General features: G+C 44.9%; 1 protein-coding gene and 1 long non-coding RNA gene across 4 annotated transcripts in view; one reads left to right on the forward strand and one right to left on the reverse strand.

Annotated features, from left to right (window-relative positions):
• The window catches only part of LOC134170220 (uncharacterized), a 218,793-nt gene that overhangs the window by 87,450 nt on the left and 117,400 nt on the right, over positions 1 to 13,943 (forward strand). The gene's annotated exons all lie outside the window — the stretch shown is intronic.
• HIC2 (HIC ZBTB transcriptional repressor 2) overlaps positions 6,889 to 13,943 on the reverse strand; it is a 52,717-nt gene continuing 45,662 nt past the window's right edge. Inside the window, exon 4 of the mRNA XM_062631436.1 lies at positions 6,889 to 13,678. Within this exon, the coding sequence (XP_062487420.1) occupies positions 11,930 to 13,642 (1,713 nt within the window). The 5' untranslated portion in view covers positions 13,643 to 13,678 and the 3' untranslated portion in view covers positions 6,889 to 11,929. The remainder of the gene's footprint in view (positions 13,679 to 13,943) is intronic.

Raw genomic sequence — 13,943 nt, forward strand, 5'->3', positions numbered from 1 at the left:
GTAAAGGACCACACTTCACATGTAAATGACTCAGAAGAGCCAAGGTATGACTCCTACAACAGCTGTAACTCAGACCTTTTTGCACACATATTATTTTCTGTTAATATAGATGGTGTTAACATTAATGCCTTAACCCTTGAGGAGGGTAGCTAATTTCTAGGTTGGCATGACCAGGGAGCTGGCTGATTTCCAGTGTTTTGGGGAAAAGGCCAAGAAGTGCAATGCCAGTGTACTTATGGCTGCTGGTATTCCTGAGTGGAGTACATCCGGGTCTGTGCTTCATCATGGGCTTCCACCCACTGTCTGCCATCTCACCCCCATGTTCTGCTTGCGCCGTGGGCTGTGTCTTTAATGTTAAGGCTACAAGTTACCAAGCTGCAGTTGTGTGTTGTGATACTGTCAACCAGAATGCCTAGAAGGGGTCAAACTTTGCGGCTTACTACCCTAGCCATGCATGGCTGGTGGCCTAGGAAAGCACAGCCACCTTGGTCTGGGAGTTTTATGTCAGATGTAGCAAAAGTGTGACACCATCACCCTTGCACCCACCGTTGTTACTGAGACGTGGATCTAACCAGGGAAGGGCTGTGGCAAGTGGACAGGAGAGGAAAAGGGAGGTGGGATTCAGCCATCACGGCCCAGAGAAAGAAAACCCTGCGTTCATGCTTGCGTCAGTAGCGTGTCTGTGTGCTGACCCCAGGCTCACCTGAGCCTTGGCAAAGCTCGCTTTTGTTCTGTGTTGGCGTTCAGAATCCGGAGTTATCCCACAGCCACTTTGTGACCCGTTCCACCCAGACAGCCTGCCCATGATTGCTTCATAAAGCAAGACCCAGGAATCAAAAGCAGGGCATGTTTCCTGAGCAGAGATGGAAAACAGCTGTGCTGGAAAAAAGGAGGGGTTTGCTGGCTGAGCAGTGGAAAATACAGATCAAGGCCTGGTTGTGCAATCTTCCCTGGCTGGCCTTTGGCTGCTATTGTGGCAAGGGGACCAGCTGGAGTTGGCAGGAGGCTGCTGCCAGGCAATGGGGGTAGCAAGAGCCTCTGGTGACAAGGCTATAAACCTAGAGCTTAGTTCTGCACGTTTTACACATGCCTGGGAGGCTGATAAGGGCCATCTGGTGATGCTGCCCTCTCCTCTGTCCTGCGGCCAGATCTGTCTGGCCAGTCCCTGAATGGCCAGGCCGTTAGTGTAAAGGCACACAGATCTGTAGGGCTACAGAGAAGCAGCATCTGCCCAGGTGTGGAGCTCAGTTCCTGCCTTGTGCTCATAAAGTGCTCCCTGTGCGGCCACAGCCAGGGGATGTGGTTACGTAGTCTGGCCAGGTTCCTGTATCTGAACCCTCAGTAGGTGCACACCAAACAACCAGACAATGTGCATGCATGATATGCAGGGAGGCTGACCAGAAAACCTTAGAGCTAGCATCTGCTCTGCCACCACTGTCCTCTAGAATCAAGGAAAGGCTGTGTCATGTCTTTACTAGTGCTGCTTGTTTCAAGTCAGGCTTCTGGAAGTGTTCTTGATTTTTATCAAGTTAAAAATCTCTAACCAATAGTAACTGAACAGACTGAGTCTGAATCCAGAGTCAGCAGGATTCTGTCTGGTTTTAAAACCATTAATTATTGTGTACAAGAAGCAGAGGATGGACAAGAACAGAGAAGACGAATTAGGTCTTTGCTTCAGAGCCCAGTTATCAAAAAGATGACTGTCCTGCTGGGAGAGCCCCACAACATCTTTCCTCTCCCAGTGCTCTCTGTAACTGAGCAAAGAACTAAGGTAAGGAGCAAAATGGTGAGAAGGCAGAAGGCAAAGCAAGTAGGCAGGGCCATCAATCACCTCCTAGACTGATACATACCAGCTACATTGGCCTCTCTTCTTAGCACCTGGAACAGAAGAAGACAGTATGATGAATGTTTTTCACTCTATAGTATTGGAGTATGGATGCACTGTAATTGCAGGGAGATCATGCTTTTCTACAGCTGGCTCAACCTATGAGCTGAAACATATGGACTCAGAGCTTGCTCTGCAGCAGTTTCCAGTAGTGTTCATCACTAAGACAGTACAACTGCAGAGATAAAAAAAAACAACAAAAACCCAAACCAAACTGACTGCTGCTACAGAGCCCATGGAAGGAAAGAAGGAAGATGCGGTGTGGTGACCTCTAGGATAGGAGGGAACTGCAGAACTGAGGCAAAAGCAGTGCCCAGAGGGGTTGTAGAAGGAAGAAAATTTTGGTCCAAATAGCAAACTTTGAAGTGTTTCTGGCCCTGTATGCCAGGTTTTGTAATCCAGGTACTTCAAGGTGAGGAGCAGGATGGGTGTTGGCTTTGGATGCTGGAAGAACACAGTCTTAATGAGATGAACACTGAGAAAAGGTTGGATTCTCAAGGTACAGCTTATGGGAGGCTGCCACTGCACAAGAAAAGAAGACAAAGAACAATGAGTTCTGCTGAGGTAAAGGCACCAGCTTTAGCTATTTACAGTTTAAGCTGGGGCACACTAAACTTGGTACACAGCAGGCTTTGCACAAGTGCACACAAAATCAGTGTGTTTAAACCTGGGCAACTTTGTAGTGCATCCAGACAAACAAAACTCAGATAGATACACAAAACTGATAGTTGATAACAGCTTCTGCATTACTTGCAGATAAAACCTCCAGTCCTTCAGAGTTTATTTTCAATATAGAACAGGATGAAGGCATATTTTAGAAGTAATTTGCAAAGTGAGGTGCTGGTCTTTTGGCTTTTACTGAAATTAAAAAACCTGTCCTTCCCTTGTAACTTCTTAATGAGGGAACAGACATCAGAGTTCTCATGAAACAAACAAACATTCTGCATCTGTATCTGTTCAGCAAACGGGACCTCAACAGTGGCTGAAATAAAATTTCATTTAGAAAATGAGAAGTTTTGTTCTAATAGAAAAGCCCCAATTTTGATGAAATTATATTCCCTGAAGAAAAGCAAAACCAAACCTGTCATTCAAGGGTTTGACCCGAACTGTGTTTGCTTTTCAAGAGGGAGAAGAGTAGTAGAGAGAAAGCAAGTGTGGGTTTGGGAGAAAAGAAGTCCTACCAATAAATGGGGCAATGAAAGCAGAGGGAAGAAAGTACAAATTCCCAGGCATTCCAGACATACCTGGTATCCTTTACATCCTGTGCTCTGTGTTTCAGTTGTACATATTTCAGTGTTCCACTGCAGAGGCAGCTGCATTTCAGTTGTGAATTATTATACGAAGAGTTTTGTATAGTTGTCACAGGATCTTTTGAGGTGAAAAGGAGCTGACCACGGCAAAGAAAGTAAAATAGAACATGCAATCTATTAACTATGCTGGAAACCACTTATGCCACAGAGAAATGGGTGCCAGGAAGCAAAAACTTCCAGAAGAAATTAGCAATAAAGGAAAGAAAAAGGTAAAGACAAGTCCCTGGTAGCTGGGGGAAGAGAACAGGCTCATTACCACATCTGAGCTGTTGAAAAACAGCCTCTGGTTTTCTGTAGCTCTTCATCTGTTTTTCTGTTCATTTTTGTCCTTCTCTTTAACCTTGCTGGGTAAAACACATCTCCAAGGACAAATAAAAATGATTTTCTTACCAGTGCTGCTGACTGTGCAACCTGTCAGAAAACTGACTAAACTTGAAGCTCCTTCAGTCAGTCACTTTAAAATATAGTCAGCATTGTGTTCATAAAGAAAGGAAGAAGGATCAAAACGAAATACATGAATTCAACACCAGGGTTATTTTGATGTATATTAAGGCATTCCAACAGGCTCTGGGAGAAAACAGCAAAACTGTGGTGATGAGTAGTGTGACAAAGGGAAGTGTTGCAGAATACTAGGCTTGGCTCTTGTGTTATGGTGAAGATGCTTACTTAATTTGTCTCCATTAAATAGGTATTTTATTGAAGGATCCTTAGATCCAGAAAGATGGCTTGGGAACCAGAAAACACCACTTAGAACCCAGGCCAAGGAAACGTTCATTAATATTACTAGGGACACACTTAACCTGCCTAAAGAAAAATGTCTGGATCTTAACATTTGAGAGGCTGAGATCTGCAGTGGGTGCTTTTGTTGTTACTTACAGCCACCTTCCCTGGAAGCATTTCCCCTTTTTACCTGTACCACACGTGGATGGAGAACCATAATTCCTTCTAGGAAACTTCCCTGCCTCAGCTGCTTTTCTGCTCCTCAGAGGTGTGCTCAGGGAGTCAGACTTACAGTCCAAGTGGACTGAAGGTATTTATGCATTGGCAGGTCCATCTACTGTCTCTGCCAAACGCTGCTTTCAAACTGTGGACAAGGCAGAGGTAACTGTTCAAAACCAGCCTCAACTTGCACAGGGTCACAACAAGAAAGGTGAAATTACCATTTCTCCATTATTCATTGCCTGCACATTTACTGTGCACCAGGCCCATGCAGTTCATCCTTTCTATATATTCTAATGAGCATCAGATTTTGGCTTATGAGCAGATTGTATACGGGCTTAAAATGAGAAGTTGTGTGTGGCTCTCTTGGCTCTGTGTGCATGGGGGCTGTCTGCGTTGTGAAGTAGCTGGTTCAAATCCCTGAGCAAGAATAAATGAGAAGACATGGAGAGAATTAGCTGTAGGAACAAGGTGAACTCTAGAGCAAAAGATGTAATTTTTCAATCAAGCTTTTAATGAAAAGATCATAAAATAACAGTTTCTCATCACTGTACATTAAGACTGCAAATTTCTGAATGCTGAGATCATATTATAATTTCTGTATTTTTTTTATATGACACTTGAGTTGAAGCCACAAACTATGTGTGGCTCTGACCTGAATTCAAGCTCTTGAAGGAAATGAACAGAACATTGCAGCAGGAATGTCGGCCTTTCCCTTGCCCTTCCCTCCTTTCCCCTCCCCAGGAAACATCCAGGGCTCCTCAACTGACTGATAGTTAAGGCTTAAAATTAAAATAAAACAAAGAGAGATGCAACATCCCTTTTTCAGTATTCAAATAAAATGGGGAAAAAATATCCATCCAGCCAGAACAAGATCCTCTCCTCATAGAAAAGTTATCCCCAGCCAGCCAAACTCCTGTGAAAGTTAGAGAACAGTTGTGTTAGGTGCTTCGACTGATAACTTGTGAAAGAGAATGTTTAAAACCATCCCATCCTCAGGGAAAACAAACGCTAGGAATTGCGTCCCCCAACTGCCAACACATGTAGCATGATGTATCATGATGCATTGCACAGGGCTGCTCTGTTCAAAAACACTGATCCATTGATCCCCATGTGTTCAACACTGAGCTTCAAAATACTTAGTAAAATTGGGGAAGGAAGGAAAGAAGAGGATACTGATAGGAGACAACTGATCAAAAGATGCATTTCTAGCTCTAAACTTGTATTTCAGTGTCTCTGAGTCCAGTTAAAACAAGGAAAGCAAAATAAATAGTAATTCTGTTGTGACACAGGGATTAACTAGGGCTGAAAGAAAGAATCCTTCCTGACCAGGAGGTCCAGCTTACAGCCTTACAGCAGAGCTGGAACTGCCTCACAAGGGATTCCAGATCTCCTTTTACAAGGAAAGCAGCAGATTTAGCAAGTTTAATAGGAAATCATCAAAAGTGAGATTTCCTACTCTGAAAAATGCAAAGTATGAGGAATGGAAAGAGACTGAGAATCAGCTACTGTTTGCCTGCTTGTCCCCTGCACTAAAATCAGGACAATAAAGTACCATGAGACTTAAAACATTGCAGCAAGCTACTTTCAGCCGCTGAAAGTAACCACCAGATTTCCAAGAACATGGTCAGTTCTGGACTGCAAGGGAAAGCTTATGGAAAAAAGGGGTTTTACAAGTAATGGAGAGACTGCTGATGTGGAGCAAATTATTAAGTTTAACAAAAACTAAGGAAAAAAAGCTAGAAGTCTATTGAATTATTCCAGAATTACAGCTCAGAGTTCCTTTAGATTTTAAACTCTTGCTTAAACAAATGTTCATTCAAACATGCCATCTCAATGATGAGCATTTATGCTGTCTGGGGAGAGCAAGATATTTGCTATGTAGAGCTTCTGAAACCCATTTTAAAACGTAGGAAGGTTTTGTCTCTTTGTTTTCTCTTTGCTTTTCCCTTAACTCCAGCACAGCTGATTGGAAAGGTTTCTGAATTTGGCAAATATCCATAAATCAGCAAACATCCCTTCTTTATGCTAATTTTTAAGGCTGTAGGAGGTCCATAACTGCTGACTCCACCAATACTGCTGGAGTAAGAGGCTTTGTGAAGTACAGCTTGACCCTGGGACTCTAAGCACGTCACACTACGGGGAGTCTGATGCTTCAGTATAGTTGCAAGGCTCATCAGAAGATGGCACAGAGGCTGCTGGGTTTGGCACAAAACTTCCTCTAGGTATCTTAGGCATCAGCTCCCCAGTTCTGAGATCCTTATTGCTAGCACAGTAAACAGTGAGTGGGATGAGGGAGAGTAAAGGAGCTATGTCCTGTCAGGCAGGACAAGAGGCTGGGCTCAGTCACAAGCTGCAATCAGAAGCACACAGCTGTTCCCGTGATGACTTTTACCTTCTCTGGGTTTTGCCAGCTCTCACCTCAGAATTGCTTTTGTGTCACTGAGTGCACTGGATGTTTCCCTGGTCAAGACCCACACTCCTGCTTTTCAGAACTGAAGCGACACGGTAAAATACTGCTAACCCAGACTTTGAACCTGCACTGCTTGTTAAACAATGCTTTCCACACACACGAGAGAGAGGAAATAAAAACAAAAAACCAAAACAGGAATCTTAAGAGAGTGACACTGTAAATTGAAACATTTAAATACAGCAAAACATAAATTCCTCTTCTATGCAAAGCTACAAAAGTCCAGTCTTTGTATTGTCTTCACAGGTTATGGTTTATGGCTATGCTGAGAGTCTCTGAGATCCTTTTTTTTTTTTCTTTTTTTTTTAATATATTTTTTCTTTTTTTTTTTTTTTTTGAAATCCTGTAGAGAAGACCCTGCGGACACATCTTTGTGTTTGCAACTTTCTGAATTACATTGCAAAACTGTGCATACAGAATCTGAGAAATAAATACATTCATTACTGCACATACATATTGATACAAAAACAACACTGTCAAATAGTGTTTGCACCATCTTTGTTAGATATTAAGACCAGGCAAAATTAATATTTCATTTTCCATCAGCCCCCCCTCAAATCTTTGAGGTGGCTTTGGTGTAGAAGGTAAAAGCTACAACGGGTCAAGACTAAGGATGGGGAGCCTTATTTTTAATCCTTTTTTTTTTGGCTTCAGCAGTATTTTAGCAAACCACCTTCACTGGTCATCTTTAAACTGTCCTAACATGCAAATCAAGCTTAGGTTCCCACCTAGAATGCTTTAGGAGTTTTGGCTGGGCTCTTTGGGCATGACTGTGAAGTCTGGAGTGAATCAATCCAGCTGTTAAATTAAGAGGTGGCTCAGATGGTCCCAACAGTACAGCTCAGGCCCCAGCACAGCTCTGAACAGGAGGAGGCAGGTAGGGGCTGTGCTCTTGCCCTCACACCAGACCATTAAAGCTACCGAAGTCAGCGCAGGAAGAGCAGCCACCTCTGCCACAGCCCTGCCCAGAGGGGCCCTTCCGAGTTGTGCGTACTCTTCCATATCAGCAGCCACAAAGCTTCACAGAAGCTGCATGTCAATAGCTCTTTGGTGTCTTCTGTGAACTTTGTGGCTCCTGCTAATTCCCCCACATGCACAGAGCTGGGCTTTTGGGGCTTTTTTTGCCAGGAATTTGGTTTTGGGGGTTTTTCAGTAAAGGATTGGAAAGCAGCTCAGCCCAGCTCCCCATGGCTAACAGTAAGGAGATGTGCTGGGTACAGCAGCTCCCACCATCTTCTGACAACGTCCTTCTCTATCTGTAGAGCATCTTGCGTCTCTCTTTGCCCTCTTGATAACCCTCAGACTCCTCTGAGGAAGAGGTAGGCTGGAATGCCACCACAATAGTGCCTGGGTCTCATTCCCAGCAACATCTCTTATGGGTTGAAGACAAAGAAAATAGTATCTACGTGCCATATTTGTCATTGCCCTCCCTCTCCCTGCCCTCCTGAGCAGCGCTGGAATGCAGGCTGGGACACAGGTCTCCCTCCCAAGCTGGGGAGCGCTGCGTAGCCTTCACAGACAAACCAATGGAAAAAGCAAAGATTAATTTTGACTGGCCCCTAGATCTGTTGAGGTCTGAAACTGTAAAAGTTTATGTAAACAATGAGATAAATATATTAGTACTTTTCTGAGCCAAGTGAGGTTCCATACTCATTCAAATGTGCTTTGGTTTAAAAAATAGTTTTGTGAATTTGGGTATGAGCTTCTTTATTCTTTTATACAACTTTTGCTATTTTATCTTTTTTCCTGTTATTCCGAAAACATTCTGGAACTAAGTAAGTGACTAAAGCATATACTTAAGCTGCCTGGCCTCTTCTTTTTTTTTTTAATTTTTGTTTTTTTGTTTGTTTTTAAATTGTTTTATTCCTCTTGAGGCTCTTTGTGTATTAAAAAAAAAAATTAAAAATAAAAAAAACAAACCAAAAAATGCAGCTCCCTCCCCCCCACCCTAAAACTCTTAAAATCTTAAATATGAAACTAGTGTTTTGCTTTCTCATTAAAATACAGAAAAATGTTTGATACAATACTATGTCGTATAAATGCAGTTGAGTGTTTAGGCCCCAAGCAGGCCTGAAACAGTCCCTGAAGCTTTGAGTATTATTCATTATTACTGTCACAATTTGGAAAATGTTGTTTATACTCAATCTATGGAACACAACTTTACACAGCTACTTGAAAACAAAAGAACAAAAATCTCCTTTTGTACAATACTCTTGCTGTACACAGACTTTATGTCGTATGGTTTAAGTGCTGGGGAGGGGATCAAGTTAAAAAAGAAAGATGCTCTGAAAAATGGTTTTAAAAAATAGCATTGGGTCCTGAAACTTCAACATGGTTCTCAAAGGCTTAAGAAACAAATGACGAGGGGGCCTGGGAGGGGAGAGGCTACATCACCCACACACATGCTTGTAGAAATGGAGTTAAGAGAGGGGGAGCAGGTTATTTGCCTGCTGAGGAGCTCACTGCTTCCTCATGTCTTGGGCTGCTCCATGGCTTGGCTCAGTGGGTCATAGCGAGCTGCTATCCCAGGGCTGGCTTCTGCAGACACCCTCCTGCTGCCCCATCACTGCTGGGCAAACTGCAGGGCCACAAGGGAATGGGGGGGACCAGCATCCCAAACCCATAAGGGAGCTGCAGCCTGAGCCAGGGTGGGATTCAGCTCAGCTTTAGGGTGGTTGAAGGGAAGATAAAGGCAGGGTGAAAGTGCCTAGGAACTAATGTTGCACTGCTGTCCCTCAGCCCTGCTGAGACTTGCTCTGAGAAAAAGGTAGATGGCAGGGCCCTCCCTGTCCTCCCCAAGGGCTGTTTTGGGGACGTTCTCAGGGGGGTTTGGCAAGGAATCAGGGAAAAAAGAATTCAATATATATTCAAAATGTGGAAGTGCTAAAGACACTAAAATCACACCTAACCCCCCCCCCCGAAGAAAACAGCGCATCTCAGCACAGTCAGGAAAAAACACAAATCCATGCTCCCCTCTCGCAGGGTCCGCAGACAATGGCACTGGGAGCAGCACCCTGGAGGAGGGCAGGAGAGGGGCCAGCGTGTTCCCTGTAACATAACACCAGGCCAAGGCTCGGCCTTTGGGATCTCTATTGCTTGGAGCCTGGGTTCCAGTTTCCTCAGTTCATTCAATTGACCCAAAAACTTCTTACGGACTAGTCTACCTTAACAAACAAATAAAAAAACAAATAAAAAAAAAACCAATAGAAAATGAAGCTTATATTCCTTTGTTTTAGTCAAACATGATCGCTTTTTTCTTTTTTTTTGGTCAAAACTTTAAAAAAATTGGTTTTGTTTCTTTCCTGAAACAGACAAAGCGTGAGGTCTGGAGAACCTTCCGCAGAGACTGAACTGGTTTGAGTGGGGGAAAAACCCAAACAGAACAACTGAGAAAACACAAGTGTAAACCTGACTCAATTCAGAAGGGGTGATTCTACTGGCTGTGAATTTTTACCACCACAGTCACGGGAGGCTTGAAATAAGCCATAGCTTTCCACAAGGTCACGCCAACAAAGTCAAGGGGGCCAAGAATTGGTGGGCTAAGTTCTCTGTCTTCTCTCCTAAACCAATAGCAGCTGTTGGCTGTGATGTCTTATGCAGATGTTGTAAGAACATTTTGTTTCTTTTTCTTTTCATTTTTCTTTTTTTTATCCTTTTTTTTCTTTTTTTTTTTGTGTGCGTGTGTTAAATTGTCTAAAAGGGAGGATATGAAACACTTTGGTTTGCTTTTTCCTCCTCTCCCCCACCTTATTGCACTCTGGATTCTAGTAAATTATAGGCTGCTATGCCCTCACCCTCTGTCCTGCCAGGTGTTTACAGACTGACCCAGATGTGCTGGGGGAGTGGAAGATGAGGGGGACATTTTCCCCTCCCCATGGGATCCAGATTCAATAAACAAAGCTGGAAAGGGCCCAAAAAGCTCAGAGAAGTTTTCTTCTTTTATCTAAAAGTGACTACAACCAGCCAAGAGACTGCGAATGAGCCAGTCCAAGCAGCCAGCACAACCTCTGGCTCAAACTATGTTTTTTGCTTTGTCTTTGGCCAAGCTTTGCTTTAACATTTCTCTAGCTGACTTTTGATGGAAGGACAGGGTGGTAAAAATCCCTTAACTTTAATTTAGCTTCTACTTTTATACATTTAATTACTTACAATAAAAGAAAAAAAAGCCTAATCTTTCACTAACCATCTTATTGTTCTCATGAAGTCAAGAGGTAGCAAAGGTAACAAGCCTGTCCACACAGACTCGCTCTTTAGTGAGGGAGGAAAGCTAAAAACATACACACACACACAAAATAAAATAAAAAATAATAAAAAAGTACCTAAGGAACTTGTAGCAAGTCCAGCCTACATCAAACCCCCTCCCCACCCACCCCCCAGAATTAACCTCAGACCTTCCAGTTCAAACATTCACATAAACGTTACAATGGTTTTTCCTTTAATAAAACAAGTACCTCTAAGCAAAGAATATCCATACGAAACTACTAGAAAAGTAAAGACGACCCCCTGCTCACTGAAAGAAATTCCCAGGGCATCCAGGCCCTGTTCAGTCATGGGTAAGGCAGAAGAGGTTTGCGTGTTTTGTGGGAAGGAGGTGGCATGTGGTTACGTGTGCCAAGGATAAAGATCAAAACCAAAAGAGGAAGGCATGGTGAGGGAGGCATCGCTCAAGCTGGTGCACTCCCCGCCATCGCCAGGCCAGGGGAAGGGTGGTGGGTTCCACCACTGCTATGGCTTTCCCACAGTGTCTGAAGGGGCTGCCAGCTCTGTGAGATGGTCCACAGACACAGCTTCTGCACTTGTGAATGCAAGGCTGTGTTGTTTCACAGCTATTGAGGCCACTGGAAAGGTGTATTTTATTGTTTTTTTGATGGCAAGAAATGCCCCTAATGAGTTTGGGTTTAAGAGAGGAGGCAAGTAGGGTGACAGTAACAGGAAGGAAAGAGGCAGGGAGTGGGGAGCCAGCAGAAGGTTCCCCATGGTCCCCCTCCTACCTGCTCCAGATAATCAGTATGACAATGAAGTCAATGTGTGCAAAAAGAAGTGGCATTTCTTACCAGATCACCAGGATTCGGAGGGAGAGTTGGACTAAATGCGTCAGCTTGGCTGTGGACCTTTCTTTTTTTTTAAAAAAAGGGAAAAAAGGAACTTTTTTTTTTAAAATGTTAAAGCTACATTTGTTTAGGCCTCCCATGACTGAACAGAGTGTGGGGACTTGCCCCCTTTTTTGTTTTTTTTTTTTCTTTTTGTTTTTTTTTTTTAAGCAGCAAGTCTACAGAAAGGTAAATCACTGCGGATGGGCTTGAAGCTCATTCTGGAGTCTTTGGCTTATGTGGGAGAGGTATGCATTCGCAGGTGGCTGATCAGATTGCGCTGCTGGGTGAATTTCCCACCACACAGTTGACATTCGTAAGGTTTTTCTCCTGAGTGGACACGCATATGCTCTGTCAGTCGGTACTGCCGGGTAAAGCGCATCCCGCATTCCTCGCAAGCAAAGGGCTTGAGCCCTAAGTGGCTGCGCATGTGCCGTGTCATGGTGCCCCGCTGTGTGAACATCTTGCCGCAGATGTTGCAAGGGAAGGGCCGTGTCAGCCAGTGAGTCTTCTCGTGCTGCCGCAGCGTGGCTGGATCCTTGTAGCTCTTCTCACACACTGAACACTTGAAGGGTCGGGATTCCGCGGCGTAGGACTGGTTGGGGTTGGACAAATCCTCGGCTTCATCCTTGCCGCCGTATGTGCCTTCCTCCTTGATGTAAAGGTCTTCCTCGGTGTGCGTCTCCACATGGGCGTTGAGTTGCTCAGAGCTCGGGAAGCCTTTGCCACAGGGGATACAGACATACAGGTTGTCACCGTAGGCCACTGGCTCAAACCCCTCCTGCCGGTAGACGTAGTTGGCACTAGTATGCCCGCCGCTCTCACTCTCGCTCTGGCCGCTGTCGTCACTGTTCTCCTTGCCATTTTCCACCTCCTCCTTACACGGGTAGGGTAGGTCTGCGCCGTAGGCCCCAGCCAGACTCCTCTCCACAGACTTGGACAAGGGCCCCAGCAGGATACCATTGGGCAGCCCTTCACCCTCGTCCCTGTCTTTGCCTCCCTCCTTTCGGTCGAAGGCATTGTCTTTCTTGATCCACTCCTTCTTGCGGGACGAGTGTCGGAGGCCCTTGCGCTGGCTGCTCTCCGTCAGTGAGTGGTGGCACTCTTCGCTCAGATCCATCTCCATGGGGTCGCTGCTGTCTGCCATGCTGTGAGGGGCTCCGACTCCAGACTCGTCAAACGATGAGGCACTGTTGGCTGCAGGGGCTGAGGCAGATTGGGGAGAGCCATGCTGGCTTTCGCTGTGCTGCGTGTCATCATGGGAGGCTGCAACAGGGAGTGACGGGCTTTTTTTGGACAGATCGAGGCCTAGCTCCTGGTCCCCAGTGCTCCCGTTCGCACTGCCGCTCCCACCACCGTTCTTACTGGCTCCCCTGCTTAAGGAGTGACAGTTCTCTTGGTTGGAGCTACTGATGAAGACCTCATCATCGGAGAGCTTTCCCTTTGACAGCTCTTTTGAGTGCGAGCCCTTCAACCCCTCATTTGACCCTGAATAGCGAGCTTGGATGACCGAAGCAGTGGAAAGTCTCTGACTCCTGGCAGATCTCCCGACACCAAGGCCACCGGCCTTGCCAGCAAAGGACTTGCCGTTCCGCTTCAGCTTCTTTCTGCAGAGAGCTGCCAGGTCGTGCAGTTGGAGGTAGCTTGCTGCGGTGAGGAGAGCATTAAAGTTCTGTTCACCGGGCTGGTCAGTCGTTAAGAGCTTACCAGTATAAATAAAGTCCAAGACCTGCCGGAACACGGTGGGGTTCACCATGTCTGTGTCTAAGTTAATCAGGTTGTCATGCAGGACAAGGGATTTGAAATACATGCTGCTGGCTGCCAGGATGTTCTTATGGGCACGAAACAGGGCATTTTCTACCACAATGATCACATCACAGAGGAAACCTTTGGCTCGTTGCTGGTTCAGCTGCAGTAGCAGTTGTTTGGCATGATTTGGCAGTTCCATCTCCACCTTCTCTTCCTTTCACCTTCACCTTACCACCTGCAAAAGAGGAGGATGAGAGGGTGTGAACCTGCTGTTTCCACTCTAACAAGTCTACATTTAATAGACTGGCTTAACGCAGTTAATGTTAGGCTTGACACTGACTAAGGAGATCTGGGTATGTTCAGCCCTGCAAGCTGTGATCCTGCTTGGAGTACAGGGAGAATTATTTCTCACATTAAGCTTTGATTCAAGTCTTTCAAAAATCAGATTTGTAAATATCTCTTTACAAAAGCAGCCGTCATTGGCTGGAATTACTATTCAA

The sequence above is a fragment of the Pezoporus occidentalis genome, unplaced genomic scaffold (genome assembly GCF_034315485.1).
Source record: "Pezoporus occidentalis ecotype Australia unplaced genomic scaffold, CSIRO_AGI_Poc_V1 ctg37, whole genome shotgun sequence".
Taxonomy (NCBI): Eukaryota; Metazoa; Chordata; class Aves; order Psittaciformes; family Psittacidae; genus Pezoporus; species Pezoporus occidentalis.